Raw genomic sequence first — 25029 nt, forward strand, 5'->3', positions numbered from 1 at the left:
ACGGTCTGTGTGTACCTTCCTTTCTGCCTGCCTGTTGGCCCCCAGCCCTGCCTCCCGCTGTCATCTCTCGGGCTCCTGTTAGGGCCCCCCACACCCAGCAGCCCGCCCTGACAATGTGGGTGCCATCTCTGCTGTCTGCCCCGTGGCCCCGTAGGCCTAGTGCCACTGCTCTTTGCACAATAGTCTGTACTTGGTGACCACGTGCAACATTCATCTTGGGCCAGAGGGCGAGGATGGGTGCCCCTCTCCAGCCCCGCGCGAGGCAGTGCTGGGGATTCACGTACTCCGACCGCGTGTGCACGTAGACCCACAGTGTTCTAGGGAGGTCGCTGAGCGGTGTCACCGTCCGTACTCCTGTGCGCATTGCCGTCTGACCCGCTAACAGTTTCTGGGACATGATCTCATGAGGCACGAGGATGTGGGACGCATAGTTTACAGATGGACGGAGTCAGATTGTGACTCACCCGGTTTCCCAGGTGAGCTGGGAGGTTCTCCTGCGTCCCAGCCGCGGTCCCGTGTTCAACCCGATGCTGTAACCGTGCAGGAATTATCTTGTTGGCTGAAGTGCCCTTGATCGATCAGTGTTAACACTGGGACTCCGGGAGGGCCGGGGTCCCATGGAGGAGGAGCCTGCCTGTGGGCCTCGTGTCCCCCCCCCCCCGACACGTGCGCATACACAGCAGACGTTTTCAATTTAATAGGAGAGAGCTCTGTTCTCTTCTGGAAGAGAAAGGCAAAGGATCCTGAAGGAAGCCGAGAACTACTGTTGATCACAAGCCAACATCCCTTTACAGACGAGTCCAGCTCTCTCCGTGTCCCCGGTTTGTAGCCACGCGGGGTCTTCAGAGCCACCCAACAATGTTTCCGTGTGGAATGACCTGAATCCTCGGGATTTATTTGTCACAATCTTTAGGCCAGGAAGTGGATTGGAAAAGGTGTAGGATTTACTTTCATACAGTGAATGTCCTTGGGAGATGACTTCTTCTTGGAGTGCACGTCCTGCATTCTAGGTTTCTTTCTGGGTAGAAAGCAGGGGAAGTTGGCAGGACTGGTAACCACCTGCTCAGAACGAAGGGCGTGTGGCCTGGCACGGCTCCGTTGACATTCGTGACGAGCCTCTGCCCACCCTTGCTCCTCGCCCCCGGGGTCCTGACCAGCCCTCCGGTGTGGGAGCAGAGGTTCCCTTGCACCCCCGACAGCATGTCCTTACTCTCCCGGTCCCTCCGCCCTGGTAGTCACACCCACAGGACATCACTCTGAGAAGTAGCCACAGGGCCACCTGTGGAGCGATGTCCTGTTCTTGCCCCCGCCCCCCCAGCCATCATCTGGGTCTTTCCTTCTTTTGGCCCTTCGGGGCTCCTCCCCCAGACGAAAGCCACCGTCCCAGGGACCACAGGGCTTCCTAGGCCTTCTGCCTTGATGCCACCATCGTAAATGGCTTTCCCAGGTGCCCGCTGATGTGAGCGGGATGGGCCCCGTGGCTTCCCCGCTCCCCAGGCCCAGCCAGCCCCTCTGGTACCTGCCCCCCCGCCCCCGGCGTGGCTGGCCACTCTCTTCGGGACTCCCAATCTAAGCAGCCCTGCAGGAAACTGCAAAGATCAACCGTGGGTCGTGTGTCTGATCCAAACGGACTGTCCGGTCCGTGGCAGAGCTGCCGAGGGAGGGCCCTTCCTCTCCTGGGTTGTGTTCCCTCTCGGGATATCCCAGAGCCAGTCTGCAAGGACGACAGTCCCAGGGGAGACGGAGCCCAGAGGGACTGCAGGTGTGGGCGGACCAGCCCCAGGCTGCCGTGTGAGTAGCTTCTGCCTCTGTCCTGGCGTCTTATCCTCTTATGTCTCTCAAGGGCTGGGATCCGCCTGGTCCTTCGAGGGTCTTGGTTGTGACCTTGAGGCTTTCCTCTGCTCTTTTGCTTTAGTGACACAGAGAAATAACCAGAGTTGGGAATGTGGGAATGGAGGGCCAGAAGCCCCCATCTCCCCATGCCCAACCCCAGAGAAGGCAGTCAGGCAGCCTGCCCAGGCCCACGGTGGCCGCTACCAGCAAGGAGGGGACTGCTCCTCTTCCTTCCTTGGCTCCGCCATGATCCGTCTACACCTGCCCCCGCTGAGCCCTGTTCTGGGTGGTGCATGCACACTGATGAATCACACAGCCTCCCTCCCCAGACTGTCCCGGGGGTTTGCCCACCAGCTTCATGCCCTTTCCCAGAATCCAATGTCCTCATCCTCCTACGGGGCGTTGGGCATCCGTCGAGGGAACCAATACGGGGATTTTTCTGTAGAAAAACAAGCCAGTCTCCTGCCACCAAAACCCCACGCCCAGATTGTCCGTGCCAGCTCAGCAGCCTTGGGCATTGTGATGAGCAGGCCCTCTGTCTTCTCTGCACGGTCTTCTTCTGAGGCTTGGCTCTGCTCTGCGCAGGTGGGGGCCTGGGAACGCTGGGACGGTGGCTGGCCGGATGCAGTATTCGTGGCCTGGCTTGGGCCCGGGTCTGGTCATCTCGGGGCCAGCACCAGGGGCAGGCTGCCCTCTTCCCGCAGGGATTCCCGTGCTCTTTCCCCAGCAGCTGCGAGCCGCCGTTCGGGTCCCTGCCCCTGAGCTCGCCCTGGCCTGTGACGCCAGATGACCTGAGCCTCCCCCCAGAGCCCGGGGACAGTGCGTACTGGGGGGTGGTGGGGACACATGGGGCAGCTGGGACAGCGCCTCCGGCAGCAGGCCCCCCCCAACCCAGTATTGGGTCCTCCTATGTCCGCCCTCTGTGCTTCTTCTCTGGGGCTGGGGGGCTCCTGGCGAGCAGACTCCCAGGTCTTGTCGCAGGGCCCGTCTGTGCCTCCTGTCCAGCCTCCTCGCTGTGCCCCTGCTCTTCCTTCTGTGGGTCCACGCAGCCTTCGGGCATTTGCCTCTGCTCCCGTCCACGCGGCAGCTGGTCACTCCCACTGGCCACGGCCACTCCCGCTGACCACGCTGTCTCTGCCTCGGTGCCCGGGGCAGGCTTTGCATCTCCGGGGCTCCCTCCGAGATCACCTGGCAGTGGGGCCGTCTCTCCCCCTGTGCTGGGCGTGCTTGGGTGGCCCTCGGGGGCTGGAGGCCCAGCCGTGGGGGCTGCTCTCCGAAGGGACCGGCCGCCTTGGGATCTGCACCCGGGGCCTCTGCCTCCCGGACAGGCTCTGGCCCGGCAGCCTCGGTGGCCCCTTCAGATGGCCCAGGGGACGGACCACAAATCCGGGGAGGGTCTGGCTCGGTGCAGAACCAGGCCGCGCTCTCCTGGGAGCTCAGCCTCCAAGAATGGGGTTTTTCCTCGATAGGTGAAAATGCAGCGTGGGTTTCCCCCACGGCTCTGCTCCTGCAGGGCTCGGGCTGGGTGACATAGTCCTACCGCACCTGCCGCTCACCTGCAGCTCGGCCCGTGGGAGGGCGGTGCCTTGTCCAGCGGTGGTCGCTGCACCGAGCTCAGCCCCCCGGCGTCTTCTTGGGCCAGACACCCGGGCTCACTGGCTGAGGCCAGAGGTTGGCAAATTATGTCTGATCGGCCACATCTGGCCCGCCTCCTCTTTTTCTGTGTCCCACAAGCTAAGAAATAGTTTCACATTTTTTAAATGATTGGGGGGGGAGGGCATAAAGGAATGATATCTCATGATGTGAAAATTATATGAAATTCCAATTTCTGTGTGCATAGACTGGCGCACAGCCAAACCCACTCGTATACGCAGCTTCCGTGGCTGCTTCTATACAAGAGCCCCGTGAGTGAGTAGTTGCCACGGAGGCCCTGTGGCCTCTGAGGCCTAAACAGCCACTCCCGGGCCCCCCAGGAAGCGTGCGGATGCTCCAGACCGAGGGGGCCGGAGCCTGTGGGTCACTGAACGACGATCCCGTGAGCTCTGGGAGCCCTGCTCCTCCATAACCAGAGGGCGAGTCCTGTGACCCCCGAGGGCCTCTGCAGGCCGGGCTTTCCAGGGGCGTCTCTCCTCCAGGAGCCCGCCCACTGCTGTCTCCGAGTACTGGGCCCCAGGCAGAGGTCGGGCCGTCGGGGACAAAGCCCATTGGGTGTGTAGCACCAAAGAGCACGAGAACAGAAGAGAGTCCAGTGCCTTGCACGCAGGCATTTTTACTATTTTGTGTATTTTACAGTTAGAGAGTAATTCGCAGTTTAAAATTGAACGTAAAATCTATTTGTCAAATGATGGATGAATACGTTCATCAAGGAATATATTCAACGAGAAAACCACTTTGTTTCCTAGATGGCTTCGGAGAGGATGTTTTATCTACGGAAGGATAGTGATTTCCTTAATTGGTTTGTTGTGTAAACAGGGGGTGTGTTCACATTTATTTTTTCCCCTTTTCAAGGAAGGCATTTTTATGGAAAGAATTGCATTTCAAGAATGGGAAGGGACAAACCCGGGGCGGAGGGGCCTCGGAGAGAGCTGGGTCGAGGGTGTGTGTTGTGTTCCCGCGTGCTTCTGCGTCTGGGAGAGGCCGAGCGTTGGTGGGCACCAGAGATGTCCCGGGGGCTGCTCGGGGAGCAGGAGCGAGGGATGGAGGGAGGGATCTGGGGAAAACCGAGGGCGGGGAGGGTGGGGCAGGAGTGCAGCCGAGGCCTGTAGGGAAACAGGTGGGATCCGGGAGGAACGCGGATGGAGGAACGGAATGGCAGGAGTAGGATAGGAGTTAGGGGATGAAGCCAGGAGCTGGGGTGAAGAAGGGTAAAACGTATCACCTTCATGAAGGTGTTTCATGAATTTTCCGTGAGTCTTGAGTGCAAGGTGTGTGTGGCGGGGGTCGGGGGTCAGGTGGAAGGTGGAGCAGCCCAAGGGCACCTTCTCCCTTGTTCTTCCCAAGGCCTGGCCCCGTGAGGCAGGGGGTGAGCCCCCGGGACCACTGGGTCTGGGCCCCTGTCCGTGCTCATCTGCAGCTGAGCGCCTCACACTCACGAGGCCCAGTTTCCAGGGAGCCCCAGGCCCTGGGTGTCCACACACAGTGGGTGACCAGTGAGCCATCCTGCCGCCCAGCCACGCACATCCCCTGGCCCTCTGCCGGCCTCCGTCCTGCATTAACCTGCAGGCTGCTTGTCTAGGATGCCCCACACATCGCAGCTCTGGTGGTCGGCGCGTGCGCAGAGGTGAACGCCCAGAAACCTCCCTGATGGCACCCCGTCTTCTCCCTTCGTCTGGTCTCCATGCCCCTGCCCAGCACCCTCCGTTTAGAGCCCTCCCCTCCCATTTACCTGGCGACACCGCGTGGGCTGCGCGTCTTGGACCGATGCCTCGTCCAGCCTGGCTGAGCCGGCCGGGGGTGCAGGGCCGCCTTTTTCCCCGCGGGCACTCCGTCTCTCGCTGACTCGGGGTGTTGGTGGCGTCCTGCTCTGCTCAAGCCCCTGCAACAAGAATGCCACGGACCGGGGGGCCTAACCAGCAAACACTTGTTTCTGACGGTTGTGGAGGCTGGGAAGCCCGGGGTCAAGGGTCTGGCTGTCGTGTGTCTGGTGAGGGTTTGCAGGTGGCTGTCTTCTTGCTGGGTCCTCACCTGGCAGGGGGCAGAGAGAAGGGAAGCAAGCCCTCCTGTGTCTGGCTCAAAGGGCAGTAATCCCAACGAGGGCTCCACCTCCTCACCCCATTCCACGGAGGGTCAGACTGTGGACATAGGAGTTTTGGGGGCTGCAAACGTGCGGTCTCTAGCAGGTGGGTGAAGCGCTCTGGCCCAGAGCTGGCGATCTGAGCACTGCTCCAGGGGACCCAGCTGACCTCCCACGTGGCAACAAGGGAAACGTGGCCATCCTTGAAGGATGTGTGATGCCGTGAGACACACGAATAGACATGGCGCCCTGCCCTTGGGCAACATGACTCAGCGAGTGGCCAACTGTAACCACGTGATCTGGCTTTGACCACGTGCGTCCCCGTGTCGCATCACGGTGCCACCTCCCTAGGGCTTGAGGGCACTGTGCGGCAGGTCTTGGTGGTTGGGCGGTTTGGGGAGTCTAAATTAGGCATGGTTTTCCCAGGTTGCCCGAATCCCCCCAGATTATTAACCATGGAGTGTCCCGGCTCCTGATTTCCACGGGTCCTGGCACCAGAGGCGTGGCTGGCCGCCATCCTGCGTGGAGATGGCCGTCTGGTTTAATGTTTGTGCCGGTCTCCTCTCCTCCCGAGCTGCCCCTGTTGGGGTGGCCGTTGATGAGGCCGCAATGTCTGGGAGACAAGTCTGGCCGCCTTGCTGGTTCCCGGTGACACAGCTCAGCACGGACCCCCAGCGCACGCGCCCGGGGCCTGTGGACCCTCTGCACTCACCTCGGCTCCTGGGCTGGGCTGGCGGGGCTTCTTTTCGATCTCGGTGGGCTCCGTCTTTGCTTTCCGTGCGTGAGGGCCTGGCACCGTACCTGGTTACTGGTACGTGCTGGTCACTGTGGACACGTACTGTCACGAGGAGTTCACGACCAGCCCGGGTGTGCGTGGTGCTGGGTAGACCAGCTGACCCCTCTCCGTGGAGGGGACAGAGCCTCTGGTCCCCGTCACCCCTGGCGCCGAGGACTGAGATGGTGAGGAAAGGCGCAGGGTCACTCCCTGGAGGGACACGCGTGTTCCTGTGGCCCCCGTGACCCCTTCTCCCTCCCGTGAGCTGGTGGCGGGCCCCCGCCTCGAGTAACTGATTCCCGTATTTCTTTGCTGGGGTGTCACCTTTGTTTCTCACCTCGGATCTTGTCCCCTTTCCTTGTGCAGCCTCATCTCCCCATTCTGTACATTTTCCTGAGGATTTCACCTGTTCCCTGGGGACGTTTCCGACCGCTCTAATCAGGGAGTAATAAATATGATCACACCTGGGAACCACTGCTGTGAGCGCCTCCTCTTGGGGTGGGCCCCTGCCCTGTCCTTCCCTCCCCTCTCCTGCCCTCTCCCATCCTTCCCCTGCCCTGCCCTTCTCTCCCCTGCCCTTCCCCCCTTCCCCTCCCCTCCTCACCCCTGTCCTCTCCCACCCCTCCCCTACTCTACCATCCCCTCCCTACCCCTTTCCCTCCCCTGCGACGGGCTGCAGGAGGCCCAGATTTCAGAGACTTCACCAGGGGGGTTCTGTTCCACTCCCCAGCTCTGTGTTCAGAGACCCCGGACAGCCGCCCATGGAGCCGAGTCCTGGGTCTGCTCACTTACTTTCGGGGACATCACCTTCACTGTACCCCGATCGTAGGAGTAACGTACTCTGAGTTTTCACAACTTCGAGATTATAGAAAATGCTAAGTGGGAGATGGAAGTCCCACGTAGGTGTTAGCAGTGCCCCCTCTTTGGTGGGCTTGCTCGAGGACCCGCAAACGCACCGGGGCTCTGTGTGCACACCGGGGGTGCGGGAGGTCAGTGAGGCGCACTTGAGGCGGAACGGCTGTTTGCTTGTGAGGAGGCTGCAGCTAAGGGGCATCGGGACAGGATGAAGATCTGCCATTTTCACAAAAACAGGTGTCATTGCTGTTTCGTTACCATTTCGTGGCCATCACGTTCCAGAAGTTCGTCGTCGGCTGTCTGTCCAGCTCCGTCCACGTCTGTCCAGCTCTGTCCACGTCTGTCCACCTCCATCCACGGCCAGGCTGCCTCGTACTCCTGCGTGGCGGCTCGTCCGTCGGACCAAACCCATGTCTGCTCGCGGTGGAACCTGGTGGAGGGACACTGTGTTGGGGTCCTCCGTGTTTCCCTCACGTCTCCATTTCCTCCCTTTCCTTGGTCCCTTTGTTTTCTGCGTTGTGTCTGGATTGACAATGAGTTCCTGTAGATTGTCCTGGGGTGCCTCGCTCTGAAGGCCCCCGTGTGTGTTCTTGAGGTAGTAAAGTTGACAGAGTTGGTTATCACATCATCCTTACAAAGACATGAAAACTTCGAAGAGGACTTTTTCTTGAAAGTTACGTGACCTAAACAGAAATAAAAAAAAATTGTTTAAATGGTGATAGTTGTTTATTATCACGAAGGCCAGAACAAGCAGTTCCACAGAGGTATTCGTTACAATATACTACGATAATCCCTTTTATTCTGCTTTGCATCTTCATCTCTGGGTCTGTGCACATGTCGGTTCCAGGAGGACAGAACAGTCTTGCGACAGAGAGCAAGCAAAGACGTTCCCTCGATATTTGTTATTTCCATCTTTTCTTTTACATTTAAGTATTTGGAAGTTCTTAATAATTGGTTTTGCGCATGAAATTTATAGCTTTCACCATATGGCCGTGGATGATCACACATTTTACTCCTGCAACAATGCATTTGTAAACCATCTGATTGGGAGAATGGGGACAAATGCTGCGCACAAGGTCTTCGGGTTAGTTCATCTAGAGTGCACGTTGACGGTTGGAAGTGAGTGTTCAGGCTTGAAGGGTGAGCCTTGTTTGGAGCATTGATGGTGGGGACTGCGGGTGCGGATGCCACAGTGCCCCTGTGATCGGTGGTCCCAGATCGCCTACCAGTGCAGGGGTGCTGGGGGCGGTCCTGCGGGGGGTTCCAAAGGCTGTCCTTTCCAAGGCCCAGGCATTGGTGCAGAAGCCAGGGCCAAATCGAAGGTCTGGGGCAGGTAGTGTGGCTGGAGCTGAACTCCGTGGACCCCCGGCAGAGACCTGTTTGCATGCGAGATTCTGTGCCCTGAGTGTTTTCCTGCAACGTATTCCTGCCATCGTGATGGTTAACGGCTGAGTGATTTTTCTCTGGGTGGCTGTTCATCCTCTATCAGCTCCTCGCTTTACTCCAGCCAGACATTTTAGTGTATTTGGTTTCTGCCCGACTTCCCACTGTATTTGGGTGGCTGACGCCTCAGCCCTCGTAGCCCCGCCGCCACGCAGAGGCCCCCGCAGGGATCAAGAGCGGCCCACTTCCCTTTCACCCAGGAGGGTCCGCCACAGACTCAGGGCACTGTTGTCCCTCCTGCCTTAAGGACTCCTTTGGAAGACAGGTCTTGTCTGGTCCGCAGGCTCCTCCGCACAGCATTTGAGCTCTTCACCATCCCGTGGCCTTTCTAGTACTTTCCAGTCTGCGAGTCAGAGCCCCCTGCAGACTCTCCACCAGCAGCCCAGGCTCTGCCGTTTCTCCTGGGGGGTCAGCCCTGCTGCCATGCTCCGGTCCTAAAGACTCAGGCCCCGGTGGGTCACCGTGGGGTCTCAGCCAGGGCCCCCAGGAAGCCCTTCTTAGGGGCAGCCAGACCCCGAGACTTCACTGCAGGTGCTTGGCCCGTCTTCTGCATGGCTGCTGAGACCCACTTTCCTGGGATGGCCTCTGGCCGTTGGATTGGACTCAAGCCTGAGACAGATGGTGGGTGGGTGTCCCTTCATGGTTCGCCCTGCGGGGGTGGTTTGTCGTCTCTCACGGAGGGGGCGGGCTGGGTGTGGAGTTTGCTCTCATTGTCTTGCTCCAGAGTCATAATCTCAGTGGTAACCTCCCTATCCTTTTACTGCTTGCCTGTCTTCTTGCTGAGTCCCTGTTTTCCACCCTCAGGGCAGGGATGCTGGGACTTCAGGCGGCAGGGTGGGCGTGGACTCTAGTGGCAGTATGGGTGTGGACCCCCCAGTGGGCTGTGGTGCAGCGCCCACATTCCAGAGGGCACCGTGCATGCCTAGGTCAGCCTGGGGAGCAGGGCTGTACCTCGGTGGCCTCGTGAGCTGAGGCGGGGGGCATCTCAGGGGGCCGCCTCGGGACTAGTTCTGGTTCTCTAATGCTAAATCCTGCCTGTCGGCTGGGAGTGGCTCGGGCCCACAGCCAGATGCCCGGTGTCCGGCTGGAGGCTGAAGGCACCAGCGGGTGGAGGCAGGGCCTGGCCTCTTCCTGGGTCGGCCGCCTCCCGCCCTGCTGCAGAGACCCAGCCTGCCTGTCGGACGGGGCTGCCTTTCAGAAGATACGGGGCTGGTTAAAATGTAGCAAGGACCTGGGGTCACAGTCCCCCTGGCCCTCAGTCTCATGATTTTTCTGTACATCGTGCTATAGAAATCCCACCCCACGGAGGGCCTTGGGGAACCATGTGCCCTGCCTTCCTTCCAGAAGCGGAAGGGACCCTCCCTCGCTCTCCTGTCAGGAGGAATCCTTTCTGATCTCCCCCCTGAGATGTGTTAATAACAGTCTAGACATTTCAAACGTAGATTGTGGTTGCACAAGAAATTCAAGTCCCCGATTTTTCAGAACCTAAGCAGTTAATGTTAGAAATTTTGCTGCAAATAAATTGATCAGTATGCAAGACAGTTGTCACGGCTGAATCATGGTCCACAGTTAAGGTAAACAGATCTGTGATGACATTTTCTGAGCAGAATACAAATGCAGCTCATTTCCTCCCAGAGGTTCCTGACATTTCTTCTATACGGATAACAGATTCTCCTAAGAAGGTGTTGGTCACAAGGAAGAAAGATCTTTGTTTAATCCCTCTGAAAAGGTAGGGCTGTGGTATTTGGTGTGCTTTCTGTGGAAAGAATTGTTCTAAGAGAGATGGCTGTTGGGGAGAGCGTTTTTCTTTGCTTAGCTGCCTCCCCTCACCGCCCCCCCACCCGCGGAGAGACCCTTCTGGTTTTTCGTCTGTTGGAATTATCATTAAAACATCGTGTTGTTGTGTCATGAAAGTTTGCATGTAATTGATTTTTTTTTTCCCAATGTGAAGATCGAGGGGTATTTTTCTTACTGAGATTCCCATGAAATAGTTGGGGGGGTGACGAAATGTCTCTCACTTCCTCATGTTCCTTGTATCTGGAATGCTCTCGCGTTCCCATTTCCCCACGTTTTCGCCGCCTGTGCTGTATTGGAGGAATCCTACACAATATGTCTGCATTTGAAGTGTGAGATGGTCTCGAGCGAGATGCTACATCACAAGCCAGCTATGTTTTTCTGTGTTATGGCGAAGCTTTCAAACCCTCAGCTTGTACTGATGTTAAAATGAGCCAGAAACCTCACTGCAACTTTGCATGAGGCAGGCGGTCATTTTGCCCGTGTGTGTAACGGGGAACAGTGCTTCCCCAGGGGGGTGGGGGACAGGGGGCATCTGCGTTTGGAGGCAGACTGCTGAGGAGAGAGGTATTTCTGCCTGCTTGTGTGTTTGCCGTTGGTCGTGACCTGGGACCCGGCACAGAGGTCTAGGTATAAGGGCTGCTTTTGAGGCGGGGGAATAATTCTAGATCTTGTAGGCGTTGGAGGAAGCTCCAGGGACTGGACATGGGGTGGGGGACATGCTCCTCAAGGGTGGGGCTGGGTGGGGCTGCCCAGACACTGGGCAGCAATCAAAGGAATCCATTTAGGAAAAGGACACCTTTTATGTCCTGCTTCATTCCTCCCAGAGCATTTTCATTGCCAGGATGGCACAGATGTGGCCTCCTCCAGGAAGCCTTCCTGGCTCCTCCTGCTCATTCCCACAACGTGGTGTCCAGCCACTTAGCACAGCGTGCAGCTCTGACTAGGAGATTGCCTGGCGGTGTGTCTCCACTGGAGGCAGGGGGGTCTCTGCATCTCTGACCACCTGGCTTCTACCACAGCTCCGGGCTCAAAATCGGAGCTTTGCAAGTGCTGTTTGTGATGGAAGCGGGGTCCCATTTTCTTACAGCTGCCTCTGCAAAAGGAAGCAATGTCTAGATTAACCCCGTTTCTCAGTGGGAGAATAGGTGGAGAAACAGAGTCACACATGGGGGAGCCAGCCCTCTGAGTCAGTGGACGGAGGGAGGGGTGGATCCGCGTGCCTGCACCTGGCCGCAGAGTCCCCACGGGCCAGGCGTGTGGCGTGGTGGATGTAAATATGCAAGCCACCCAACCATATTTTTCTTCCTCCTCCAGAAATTTTTTGCCCCATCCAGTCTCAGTGTAGGAGGATCAGGTGATCAAGGCTTTTTAGAATCTTCCCTTTCTGGGTGCTGACGGTGACACATGGAGTATTTTGAGGCGTTGACATCATCTCTTTCCTCCTGAATGCCCTCTTTGTGATTCCATCGCTCAGGCCCTGCCATCTTTCACCTGGACGGCTCGACCTTCCTGGCTTCGCAGGAGAAGTATAGGGACGGTAAGAGTGAACCACGGGGGACCAGACCTCGACTGGGTGGGGAAGGGACTGGCCAGGGACAGAATTCCCTGGGAAAGTAATGTTGGAGCTGAACTGAACGATGTTAGGAGTTAGCTTGGTGGAGAAGGGAGGAGAGCTTTCCTCCCCCGGGACATAGCATGTGCAAAGGCCCCGGGGTGGGCAGGAATGTGGTGCGTTCAAGAAGCTGATAGAGCAGTGTGGCCAGAGCTCAGGAGGTGTGCTGGAGGGGTGGACAGCAGCCTGACTACATGGGTCGGGCTGATCGTGGCAGGGAGCTCCACATGTGTGCCAAGAGCAAAGAGAGGCCACTGGAGCATAGAAGCAAGGGCTGGCCTTGGCAGATCTGGCTTCCATGAGGCTGGATGGGGGAGAGTAGATGCGGGGAGGTCAAGGGTGGAGGTCCTGAGGCAGACCAGCAGCAGAACCCAGGGATGGAGAGACCTTAAGGGGGTAACAGCAGAATCTGATGGCTGCGTGTGGGATCGTGGCCACACTCCTGAATGAGACGCCCTGGGGAGAGGAGAGGTGGGGAGGCATGGAGGGGGCCCAGAGGAGGCTGAGAAGGTGGGGCCCGTGAGTGGGAGGGGCGATGTGGCCCCTGCAAGCCCAGGAGAGAGGTGGGTGGGGGGGGGGGGCAACACCCCCAGGGAGGGTCAGGCAGGGAAGGGACCCTGTGATGGGCAGCTCTCTAGTGGGGTGACGGGGACAGAGGTCTGACTGTGGAGGGCTGCGCGGGAGGCCAGGAGGCCTCAGGGTGAGACACACGGGGAGCAGGTGACTTCACCATGTGACCGACTTTCATTTGTACAGTTGAAAATCCCTCATCTGTTTTTAACCTCGATTTAAATGTTGCTGCATGATGTTCTGTCAGTAGAATGCGCTCATGATTCTGTGCTGTGCTGGACGCCTCTCTTTTTTCCATGTGGTCAGCCCTCAACGGCATGGGAAGGTCAGGGTGAGGACCATGACCCTCCCCTGTGGCGTCTGCTGGGGTTGACCCAGGGAACTGGGGTCCAGGACTTCCGAGCCCCACGGGCCGGCCTCCACCCTCTTGCAGGCCCATGGGGCCGTGTACCCATGCACCTGCTCGCGGAGGCTCTCCGTGGGCTGTGTCCGTGTCAGGCTCGGGGCGGGGCTCATGTGTGGGCCTCTGTGTGAAGCCCTGGGGGGGCCTGGGCAGGGCGGAGGTCGGGGAGGTCGGGGGCAGCATGCTCAGGGCCTGTCTGCAGACCCCCTGCAGTGGTGCTTGGGTCCCCGGTGGTTTAAAGGCCCCATGTTGTGCAGGGCGGCAGCTCGAGGTCTGCCTAGGAGCAGAGCCCCATCTGTGCTCCCCCTCTTCACGGCCCTTTGCAACGGCCTCACTCAGTGACCGTGTTGTGAGCGGGGCTGCTGAGCAATTAGGAAGGACTTTTATAGCGCTGGACCCCCTTTGGTGGCCCAGCACAGAAAAATAAAATCAAGTAACTTAATTCCTTACAGTAAGAAAATGCAAGTTTTGTTAGCATTTGTGTGTGTGTTTGTTGACTTCGGCCACATTTAAATGAGCTTATACTTTGTGCCAAGCGTTGTTCCCGGGGCAGGCTCGGGCTGTGGCCGTGGTTTCCCCTCTGCCCAGTGCCGTGCTCAGGTTCTACTTTTCTTCATTTTGGAGTGAAATTCAGAAATCCTAGAGCAAATCTATAGCGTGCTTACAGGGCGACTTCAAGCCCTGCCTTGGAGACCCTCACCTCTGACCTGGTGAAAGACCTTCCTCCACCTTTCCTGAGTGGACATCCCAGGAGCTATGGTCACTTCTATTCAAGTCATATAGGAAAGTTTCCGGATTTGGGGAGCAGGTATTCACTTTTCCAAGGAAGCCTGACAGATGATCCCATGGGTGGATTCAGGCATAGTTAGAGAGGAGAGAAACACGGTTTTGTAATGTTTTATATTTGAATGCACTAAGGGTGGCTCCTGAAAGATACTGAAGTTTAACCTTTAGAGTGAATTTTAGTCTCACTGAATGCAACTTCATTTGGCTAATGTGGTATCTAAAACATTATTTTAGTGACCAAAATGGCATTTGATAAAATGAGACATCTATTCCTGAAATAAATCTTAAAAAATAGGGATAGGAGCAGATTTCCTTATCTTAAACAAGTATATCTGTCTTGAATAAGCTGGTCATTCCACTTAAATTCAAGGACCAAGCAAGGTTGTTCACCAGCACACAATTATGATCATTTTAATCGTTGTTTCTTGAGTGGATTTTTTTCCCCAGACACTGTGTTAGGCTCTTAATTTTTAAAATGACCCTTCAGAGTACATTATCATGACACTTTGACCAGGGGTGGCCTGGTCACTCTCATAGCTGGGAAGTGTTGAGTAGTGATTCGACATCAGGCCTGTTTGACGGCAAAGCCCATGGTCTTGTGTTACCCAGGTTTAGGCTGTTATTACTAAATATTGTTCTGAAGTTCTGGCTAATGAAATAAGACATGAAAAAGAAATTAAACATTTCATTGTTAGAAATGAGAACATAGTATCCTTATTTGGAGTCCACAGGCTTTGTGAACTTAGAAAGTTCACAAGAATTAACAAAAAATGATTAGAACAAATTAGAGAATTTGGTGGAATGGTAGGACACAGGATGATGACCCTAGAAACTCTTGAACGAGGCGTGTGCATTTTGAAAGAGCAACCCGCAAAACAGCAAGGGTGGGGAGGGCAAACAGCTCCTTTGCTGCGTGGGGGTGGGGAGTGGGAGGGGGAAAGAATCTCAAGCTGACTCTGAGCTGAGCCCTGAGTGCAGAGCCAGTTGTGGGGCTGGGGCTCGATCTCATGACCCTGAGGTCACGACCTGAGCCAAAACGAGAGTCAGAAAGAAGCTGAACCCACTGAGCCACCCAGCTGCCCCAGTATTCTGGAATTTAAATGGAAGAATAAGCCAGAAAGGAGAGAGGTAATTGTGGACGACGGTAAGAGCAGTGGGAGGAGGTCCATCCCTAGGTACGTTATGATGGTGCAGCGAGAGCAAACACAGACAGCTAGGTAACTGGCGGAGAAATGGATGGGCTAGAGGCAGACCGATGTTCTGTGGTAAATACAGCGTAGGATAGAGGGCGCATCACGGCACTCACGGGTAGAAGAAGGATTCCTGAATGAACTGAGGTTGGGACAATTGACCTTTTCTTCTGCTGGGGACTGAATTGTGTCTCCCAAAATAACAGTGTTGATGCCCTGAACCCCAATGTGACTGAATTTGGAGATAGAGCTTTTAGGTGGTAATTAAGGAGAAGTGAGGTCATGAGAATGGAGCCCTAGGCTTGGTGGCCCTTTGAGAGGAGGACATGCAAGGCCATGAAGAGGAGGTGGCTGTCCATAGACCAGGGAGGGGGTTGCCGCCGAGAACTGAATTGCTGGCACCTTGATCTTGAACGTCCCAGTCCCCAAACCATGAGAAAACAGAAGTCTTGTCCCAAGCGCCTGGTCAGCGGTATTTTGTTACAGAGGCTGGAGCTGACCAACGCGTCTTCTTCAGACTCTACCTCTTAAAGCTTTTGCTGGTATTAAAAAAATCTCTCAACCTAAAAAGCAAGTGACAGACTGGAAAAAAAATACTGTAAAATATTTTCAGAGCATACGACAAAGGTCTACTCTCTTTATCACGAAAGGAGGTTGTACAAACAGATGAGGAAGAAACGCTGCATCTTGGGAGCACAGAACTTTCCGGAATGCCTGGCACTGGCGTGTAGATGGTGGCCACCACCGCCTTCGTGTTGCTGCTGGACGGGGGGGAGCCTCGCATCTTCACACCGTGATGCGACGCACTTGTGTGTAGGGCTCACGGCTCTGCCCTCTGCCCCCCGCCCGGGCCGAAGCACTCTGGCTTTATGACGGGTGCACGTTGCCCGTGAAGACTTGGGCTGTCTCAGCACACCCACCTGCCCCGTCACCTCCATGAGGGCACCGTGTCCCCATGGTAGAGGCTGCTGGTGTCCACCGTCAGCCGGCTCTGCTGTCCTGCACAGGCGTGGAGGGCTCTGGGGTGTGCCCAGTGGGGTCCTTGGAGGCAGGCTGGTGTGGGCCTGCCCTCACACAGCCGGCCCTTCTGCTGGGCAGCGGAGGCCGACCCGCGCGGAGCATCCAGGGGAGCAGATAGGGTGCTGACGTGCCGGGCCCTGGCCAAGCGTGGGCAGTTGTCCAAGGAAAGGATTAGACAGCAGATGCTCCTGAGCCCTTGTCCCGTAGCCGGGTTTCATGGAGCTTTACTTTCTGTAACTTGTATTTCAAAACGATCAGTAATTTTGTTTTCCCGAAATAAAATTGGATGACTATCATTTTGTCCAAACTACACATTGTCCCCCTGCCTCCCCCCGCCCTTTTATGATATGCTGGTCTAATCAAAGTTAAACAGACTTCCTGATACAGGACTTCTCAGTACGTTTTTAAAGGACAGTGGAATGTCCAAGCAGGGGATAAGTGTGGCTTTTCCTACCTTGCTTAACTGTGGGACCCTTTTTCTCGGAGAATCTTAAGGGACTGACGTTCTCGTGGCTTGTTTGGGGAAGTGGTGACTTTTGTTTTCACCCCTGTTTGTGCTGGCAGCCACTCTGCGCTCAGTTTGGGGGCCTTAATGGACTTAATCTGTTTCGGTTTTCATTTCAAAAAAAAAATACAGATTTCTTATCAGCAGATGGTGCGGTTATGGGGTCCCCCCCTGCACATCCCGTGCAGTAACTGCTGAAAGGGGAGAGGTTTACTTTAATAAAGGGATTTTCTTCGTTGTGTACATTAGGACAAAAAAAACTCATCAACTGTAACAGCTCTCCAATTCCTGTGAACAGAGTAGAGCGGCTAAATTAAGATGTTGTTTGTTAGTATTAGAAAATTCTCCTTCAGAAGTTTTCAGTGGAATAGTTTGAGTTGATCTTAGAATGTGTTTATTAAACACGATGCCTTTGGGTGTAATGCGGGGTATTTGCGTGGTGCCTCCCTGGTTTCTGGAAGGAGGCAGAGGGCAGAGACCCGCCCCGTGCGAGCACCCCTGTATGCCTGACGAGGGCCCAGATGCCCGTGTTTAGCCCGACCTGTCTTCTAGAAATACGTTTTTGTGGACCATTGCGTGCCTGCTGAGCTGGGACAGGCGAGTGCTGTGGGAGTTCCCCTCAAGAACAAGAAGTGGAGTCAGGACGCTTGAATATTTATTTTGCTATTTAATATTCTGAGGAAAGGGTGCCTGAGCTGAGGAACCCTCCACAGAGTAGGAAGGAGAAACTCTTGAACTGGGTGGTTTTACTCTGAAACTGGGAATGCTTGACATTGTCTGAGCGAGCTTACAGGGGCATCGAGCTCGTAAGAAATAATGCCTTAGGATGGCGGTGCCCGGGACGGGCGCCATCCTCTAGCCCCACACCTGCTTGTTCTCGGAATTAACATGGACCCGGGGAGGCTGGCTGTGGAGAGCCGGGGCACCTCGGGCGGGCCGTCGCACAGCCTGTGCTGATGCTCCCCGTCCTCGTCACGCACGGTGGGGCCATGCGGGGCCCTGTAGTCAGGGCTCTGAGTCCAGAGTCAGGATGGGGACAGCCTTTGCACCTGCAGACAAGGGCCCAGGGTGGGGGCAGAGCATCGGGGGCCCCAGCCTGACTCCGTGGCTTCGCTCCGTCGATGACCATGGTTGCTCAGGCTCTGGCCACGCTGCCTGGGTCCGTGGAGGTCTTACCTTCCGCCAGGTGACCCGGAGTCCCTTATGGAAGCTGCAGATCCGTGCTCTCTTTGACCACCATGGGGGTCCTGCCTGGGATAGGGGGCCTGCCTGGGGGGGGCTGCCTGGGTGGGGGGGCCTGCCTGGGGGGCCCTGCCTGGGATAGGGGTCCTGCCTGGGATAGGGGTCCTGCCTGGGGGGCACTGCCTGGGATAGGGAGCCTGTTCCAAAGGAGAAAGGTGGAGCCCAGCTGGGGAAAGGGCTCACCTGAGCCACGTAACTGACGTGGGCCGAGTGGCCCCAGGGCCTTGGGATCTCCTTACACCTGATGCTTCTGGGACCACTGGACAACTGTCTTGCTTGTTCCTGGCATTGATCAAACCTCTCTTCTTTGCTGCATTCCAGAAATGGCTTCCGACATCCCTGGATCGGTGACCTTGCCCGTGGCCCCCATGGCGGCCACCGGACAGGTGAGGATGACCGGGGCCATGCCGGCCCGTGGAGGAAAGCGGCGTTCTGGGTAAGCAGACCCAGCGTTTCCAGGAATCGGGCTTCATGCGTGTTGCGCAACGCTCTTGACCTGTTAGGGAAATACTGTCTCTCTCCCTCCCGGAGAATAAAAGCTCAGCAGTTTGTTTAGATTTTGCAAGATCCCCAAGTATGCATGTGATTTGCCTCTGAGTGTCCGCCCCAGCGCCCAGCTGCGGCCTTCTGTTTGCTTGGCCTCACCGTGGGGAGGTGCTTCGTGGTCCTGCTGGGCCTTGCTCAGGCCATCTCTGGGTAGGGGGAGCTCACGAGTACCCCTCTGGGAGCACCCCAGCCGGAGGGCAGCACTGCAGGCCTGAGCCCCAGCCCCGCGGGCAGCCGGTCTCTGCCGGGTGGTGTGCTAGGACTTTCAGAACCTTGGCTCCTTCGGCCCCGCAGCTGAAGGCCCGGCATGTGCCTCGTGTGCTTGCCTTGCTGGTGAAGCTGCTGACCGTGGTACGTGCCAGCGCCCGGGGGAGAGGGGCACGGAGACAGCGCCCTTGGGCTGATGGGCCCGAAACCGCATCTCCTCACGCGTGAGGTTCCTGTAGTTCCCGACGGAGATCTCAAACACGCCAGCTAGTAACAGAGATGCCTGCAGGGGCAGCGAGACTGACGTTCTCGCACCCCGCCCCTCTCCGCGTCCAGTCCGTGTGGTTTTCAGTGAGCTAGCTGATAACGGTTCTCATGAAGTAGAATCAGCCTGTCCCCTTACTGCCATCCCCGACAGCCCAGGGCTCCCCAGGAGCAGGGGACGCACGGTCCCCAGCCCCAGGCCTGCAGGGCGGGCCCCGGTGCCGGCCGGCCGTGTTCCAGACCTGTGGTCCCTCTACCCAGCGGGACTCTGGGAGGGGCGGGGGGGACAGGTGTGCAGGCCGGCCCGGAGTGGAGCGCGGCCAGGATGGACCGCATGTTCAGTGCTGCAGGTCTAGATCGTGTGAGAACACTGCTCTGGGTGCAGCACGGTCTTTAAAGGAGGGGCCCAGCTTTCGGTTCATACTGAGAGGGTGGGAAAGGCTGAGACAAGGAGCTCAGTGGCCGCTCACTTCCGTTCCCGGGAGACAGAGCCCTGTGGCTGGCCCATTCCTGTTTCCAGAAAGGTTGGTACAGGGAGGTGGGGGGCCGTCAGGTACGGGCAGAGATGCTCAGGCCAACCCCTGTTTGCAGGGCGAGCAGCCCCTCCGTGCTGGGGGCCGGTTCTGAGCCCCTGCTAGGCGTTCCTGCCCCCCCACCTCCTGCATGGTGCTGGGGGGTCTGTGTGCAGGGCTGGGCTGCAGGGGCCGAAGCTGACCCTAGCCCACGTCCAGGCCCTGACTTCCACTGGCCGACCTGGCTGATGATTGGACCATGGATCAGGCTCTTCTCTGAAGACGTCCCCAGCTGTCCCTTCCCTACCTGATCTCGCACACGCACACACACGACACGCACTGGAGGCGGAGGGGGGACCTGGAGCGGGCTGAGACAGAGCCTGGAGGTCATACCGCCTCCAGCCACAGAAGTCAAACATCAAGAAAAGACACGGGAGATTCAAGGGGAGGGACAGCAACTGCCCACGCGGTGGCCAGCAGTGTAGACACGGTGTGGGCCCTTTAAGACTGACGGGAGGCCTGTCCCCCACTGTCTTCATTCAGGGGACCGAGCCTGCTTCCTTTTCCCTGTCACAGGGAGGGAGCACGGGAACTGAACCACGGTTCCTTCTGCGAGACCCCAGGGACTTAGGGGCTTATCCTCGGCGTCTAAGCAAGGACACGTGCATTTGCACAGGGCTCTTTCCAGACTAGTTCTTGTAGTTGGTGTCTTACACGGCTGGGCTGCTCCTGATAACACCTGACCGCAGCCCAAACACCTTGCCTCCTCCCTGAGCCTGTGGGGCGCTGGAGAGACGTGGAGGGAGGGAGGGGAAGAGAGAGGGGCTCGGGTGGTAGGGAGGGGAAGCGGCAAGAGGCGAGGATCTCCTTCCTGCCCTCTGTCCCTGACCCGGTTTCTGGGGCTAGCTGCCCATCCCTCCTGGTGCTTCACGCCCCGCAGAGCTGGCTCCTGGCAGGTTTGGGATCCGCCGGCCGCCTGCCTGGCCCATCCCTGTGGATGTCTTGGGCTCGAACATTCTTCCCCTCCTGAGAGCCTTCCCCGGGAGCCGTCAGCAAGCTGAGCGCCCTGCTGGCTGCCGGGACACAGGGTGAAGGTTCAGGAGTTTGAGATTCTTTGAAAAGTGATTCCACATGTGTGGGAGAGATGAGGTGAAGCGAGTCACCTTGTTCCCTTCTGTCGAGACCTCCCGGATCTCAGCGCCAGGGTGGGAGGGGCCCACTTCTGGTGAAGTGGGGCACTGGCAGGGATGGGACGGGCTCTGCCCCCAAAGCCAGCCTTAGTCTTGGGGGTCCCTTCACCCCCACCTTGGACCCCAATGCTGGGCTTAAAAAGATTGTCATCAAGGAAAACTATTTCCAAACTGGGAACAGCCCTTACACCAGTGTGTCCGTCCACGGCTGGGGGAATGTGGTCAGAGACAAGGCGTGTTCTCGTAAGCACGTCTCCTTTGGCTAATGTTCGTGTGCTTATGGGTGGCACCACTGTGGCCGCAGTGGCTGGTCCAGGCCCTGGAGGACGGCCGTTCCCGCACCCATGACCTCCCGTGCCATTAGCAGGCGCCTCGGGTGGCCCAGGGCTGCCACTCTGGGACCTGCCCTTCTCCTAAGAGCGTGAGTGAACCCCCTTTGATAACGCACGATTGCTACACGGTCATGGTCCTGGGGACACATCACGCACTCTGAACTAATCGCAAGCTCAGAGACGCTTTCCTGGCGTTTTATTGAGCTAAGAATTCTTGCCCATTGACAGGGAAGTGAGGCGGTGCATTTTTAGCCCATCCTTTGAAGACTCTTGCATCATCCACGTATTGTACTGAATTCTTTAAAGTGAATACAGTAGGACTTCAGAGTCCTATCTGGATTTCTCTCTTTCATTATCCAGATGTTTCAGTATAATAGAAGCACATAAAAGACATAAAACAGAGGATGATTTACTAAGAGTTTTTATAGCAGAAGAAATAAGCCTGGCTCCGGTAGTCACATTTAAAGTAGGGGATCAGTGTCCTGGGGAGTGCCGCTCTGGGGAGCCTGTGTCCCCAGGAGCGTGAGACTCATGTGGTCGGGGAGTTACCCTGAGCATCTGACCAGTCATTTGTGGACTGAAGTCTTCTGGGCTCACGCCCACATCCTGCTCTTCCGAATTAGGGAATCTGATCGCTGCACACGGGTGATCACGTATGCATGGATGGGGAGGCATACTTTCATGGTCTCTAATTTTCTGTAGATAAATCCGGGTTCCCGAGCTCCCCCCTGACTCAGGAAACTCCAGCTCCAGAGCAGGGCTGTCCCTTCCTTACGCCCTCGGCTCCCTCCATGGAGCCGCCGCTGACCTGGCCTCACCTGGGACCACGTGCCCGCCCAGATGGCTCACGTCCCCGTCTGTCTGGGCCGTCAGGGTCCGGGCAAAGAACGGAGCCGTCTTTACGAAAAGCAGGGTGACCAACTACACTGGTTGGCCTGGGATTTTCCCAATTTTAGCTCCGAAGCCCTGCATCCTGGGACTGCTCTTAGTCCGGGAAAATCGGGATGCTTTGTCACCCTAAATACCCCCAAAATCATGCAGGATGAGGCCGGGGGTGGGGGGGAGCGCTGACTAATACGTGGCATCTGGCAGGAGCCTGGTTATCACCCTCCTATCAGCTTGTGCTAACAGGCATTTAGAAAGATAACCGTACATCTCACACTCACTCGGGGTTTTGCTACGTGCTGACATACGGCCTTAGGAATTTTGAAAATGCACTTTCTTTTCCGTAACTCTGAAACGTCTGCCGGTCCCCGGGGTTAAGTCCTCTCATCTCCGTGTGGCCAGCACCGTGGCGCTTCCCGCGGTGAGCACTGGGTGGCAGTGTGGCTCCGGGAACTCGGGAGCCGCATTTTGGGTGGGCTTGCCCAGCTGTCGTTTCTGGTAAAGGTGAGGTGGTGGCCGAGCGATTATGCAGGATATCGATGGCTTTCCTCCATTCGGAAGGCCGTGCATCTGGCCCCCATTGGCCCACAGCACAGGCGAGTCTGCAGTGGCGGCCGGTGCCTGGCTGTGTGTGTCTCCGCAGTGGTGTGGACTCGGGCTTTCCCTCTCTTTCCCTTCCTGACTGTGTTTCCTCCCCGCCTGCCCTGCCCTGGGTGCGTCGGGGTTTTGGTTATCTTGCTGTCGTCCCCCCCACTCCGATCTGACGCCTTTGTTCTTCTGTTCCTAGCAGCTAGTGTGGCCCACATGTCTGGAAATGAGATTGGACCTCACTGGATCCCCTCAGGTCATCCCAAACAGACGGATGCCCAGATTAGGACTCTGGGCACCCTGCATATAACGCGAAACAAAAATAAGTGAATGATCCCATTGTAAAGAAGAAAATACTCCTTTGCCCTAATTCCAGTCCCTAAGTTCCCCGAGTTAGCCCGCGGCCGAGGGAAGACCATTTGTCTCATTAGGGACCTCGTGTGTGTGTGTGTGTGTGTGTGTGTGCACGCGTGTGCGGGGATGACTCTGCCTCTGCACCCAGCCGTTCCCGGTGGCCTGGGCCTCCTGTTCCTTCCCTGAGCCACCACTGCTCACCTAGAGCCGGGGGTGGGGATCCCATTCCCTATGAGGCCGGCACACCCTCCAGTCCCGTGCTGAGCTGCTCCGGGGCGAGCTCTCCGTCCTGGCTATAGGCAGGCCCGTCGCCCTTCTGCTGGGAGTCCTCGGGACTGCACCTCGCTTGGCCCCTCGGGCCCACTAAGAACGGGTGGGGCAATGCCCTGGCTCTGGGGCGTTTTTCCCCAAGCAGCCCCCCCCTCGCCCTGAATGTCCAGGAGAACCAGGACATCCGCACTATTTCTCACTTTGTTCTTGGAAGATTCTGGGTACGGTTAATACTAATTAATGACCCCAGCATCTTCAGGGGTAATGTTAATTGACCTTAGAGGGGATTGGTGTTTCGAGAGGGAGAGTTTGGGGTATTAGTTAAGCAAATACGTATCAAGACTTTTTAGTTTTATGTTTATACTGAGAGGCCCAGAGAAGTGGGTTCTGAGTCTTTGGTGAGTTTCAACAAGCAGACGAGTACTTGGAGTTGCTCAGGTCCCAGATAACTGTTTCTTGGTCCCCGTGCCTTTGTCTGGGTTTGGACTTGCGGGGACAGTGGCCTGAAATGCCCTCTCCACTTTGCCTCATCCAGACTGGCCACCTTCTCAAGCCGCACAGCCTGTGCTAATCCGCCTGTCGCCCTTAAAGCTTCCTGTCTTCTGAGCCCCTTGAGCTTTTTGAGCCTGCTGACGATGTACCGCAAAATAAAGTGCAAAACACAGTCTCGGTGCTAAATAAACGAGGTGGAGGGGGGCAGGAGCCCCCAGAGTTGCGGGGGGACACGGAACGTTGAGCCGAGCAAGCGGCCGGCGGCCTGTGTGGGGCCCCGAGGGCAAGGGTTGGCGCCACAGCACCGTCGCTCAGGTTCCCAACCAGACAATGCAGGGCGCGCACACGGAGGCCCTTCCTCTGCCCCCTCTGGTCCCCAGCCTGCTTGCCGACTGTGGGAGGTGGTGTTTCCTGAGGGCTGGGACTGGGACGCGTCCGTCCGACTGAACGAGGCCCCCTGGGTGGTGCTAGCAGCTTGGGCCACCCGGGAAACCTTCTGTCTGTAACGAGTCTCCCGTGCTCTTGGCTTTTCAGGATGGACTTTGATGACGAGGATGGAGAAGGGCCCAGCAAATTTTCAAGGTGAGTTTACGTTCCTTGGAAGCCGACGGCCGGCCGTCACTGTGGGGGGGACACGCAGGGAGTTCGGTGTCTTCTGTCGTCTGAGCCCTGGCTTGTCCCTCGTCCTGTGCCCGCGTTTGACCCGGGACAGGCGGCACCCCGGCCGACGTCACCAAGGGAGGATGCTAACGAGGTATTAGCCTGTTGGCCCTTCAGATGGAACAGGGACCGCCGAGTTTTACAGACTCCTTTTGAAAAGACAGACTAGAGCTCAGGTTTAGAAAAGACAATCGAGATACGGCCTCTTTTCCTACCACAGACAATAAGGGGACACGAGAGGAACCGGGGTGTCCCTGTCCCGGATGCGAGCCCTAGGACCACACCGTGAGGGCCTCAGAGCCGTGTGGCTCGCCGGCCATGTGACGGCGTGGGAACCAGGCTCGGAGGGCTGACCTGAGTGCAGACCGTGTCCCGGAGAGGACAGTGGGCCGCGGGTGCTGGTGGCGGTCAGCGCATCAGGGCAGCCGCCTCTCGGCCTGTTCCTCTTTCTCTCTCCTTTTCTTTTTTCCTTTTCTTTTTTCTGGTTTTGTTTTGTTGAAGTTGAGTAGGAGGTTTGGGAGTGTTGAGAGAGAGGCACAGATCATCCCATCGATCTTAGCGAAGTGCCCATCTGTACTCGGTCCACTCACGGAGCGGCCTGCCTGGACGTTTCTCCCCACCTCCCGGCAGTCCTAATTCCTGGTTGCTGATGAACTTGAAATCCTGCCCCTGGTGACGGGTCCCTTCCTCTGCTGTCTGCACTTCACAGTTTAGATTGACGGCCTGGCCCTTAGAAGAATGATGTCCGTGGGGCGCCCCGGGCCCATGGACCTCCCCAGGCTGCTCACCCCACCGCAGTGGCTGTCACTGAGCCCACTTCCTCCCCGAACCGGAGAGGCGCAGGCATCCCGTTGCCGTTCCCGGGCCTCCCGGAGCCTGCACGTCCATGGGAAGCATACCGTGCACCGTCCTGCGCCTCAGCTCTGGGGAGACCGCAGACAGGACACGGAGAATGCTCTGCTCCG

At 57.3% G+C, this 25029-nt stretch overlaps 1 protein-coding gene across 5 annotated transcripts in view; it reads left to right on the forward strand.

Annotated features, from left to right (window-relative positions):
• The window catches only part of ARNT2 (aryl hydrocarbon receptor nuclear translocator 2), a 156962-nt gene that overhangs the window by 19266 nt on the left and 112667 nt on the right, over positions 1-25029 (forward strand). For 2 of the 5 annotated variants that reach the window (XM_032392058.1, XM_032392062.1), the window contains exons 2-3: positions 18086-18200; positions 23939-23986. In XM_032392058.1, coding sequence (XP_032247949.1) covers positions 18086-18200; positions 23939-23986 — 163 coding nt within the window. Of the gene's footprint in view, positions 1-10150; positions 10369-11616; positions 11974-18085; positions 18201-23938; positions 23987-25029 lie in introns of those variants that run through there. The other 3 variants (XM_032392060.1, XM_032392061.1, XM_032392059.1) reach the window with 3 other exon arrangements.

This window comes from Phoca vitulina, unplaced genomic scaffold (assembly GCF_004348235.1).
Source record: "Phoca vitulina isolate PV1807 unplaced genomic scaffold, GSC_HSeal_1.0 scaffold65, whole genome shotgun sequence".
In the NCBI taxonomy this organism is placed as follows: Eukaryota; Metazoa; Chordata; class Mammalia; order Carnivora; family Phocidae; genus Phoca; species Phoca vitulina.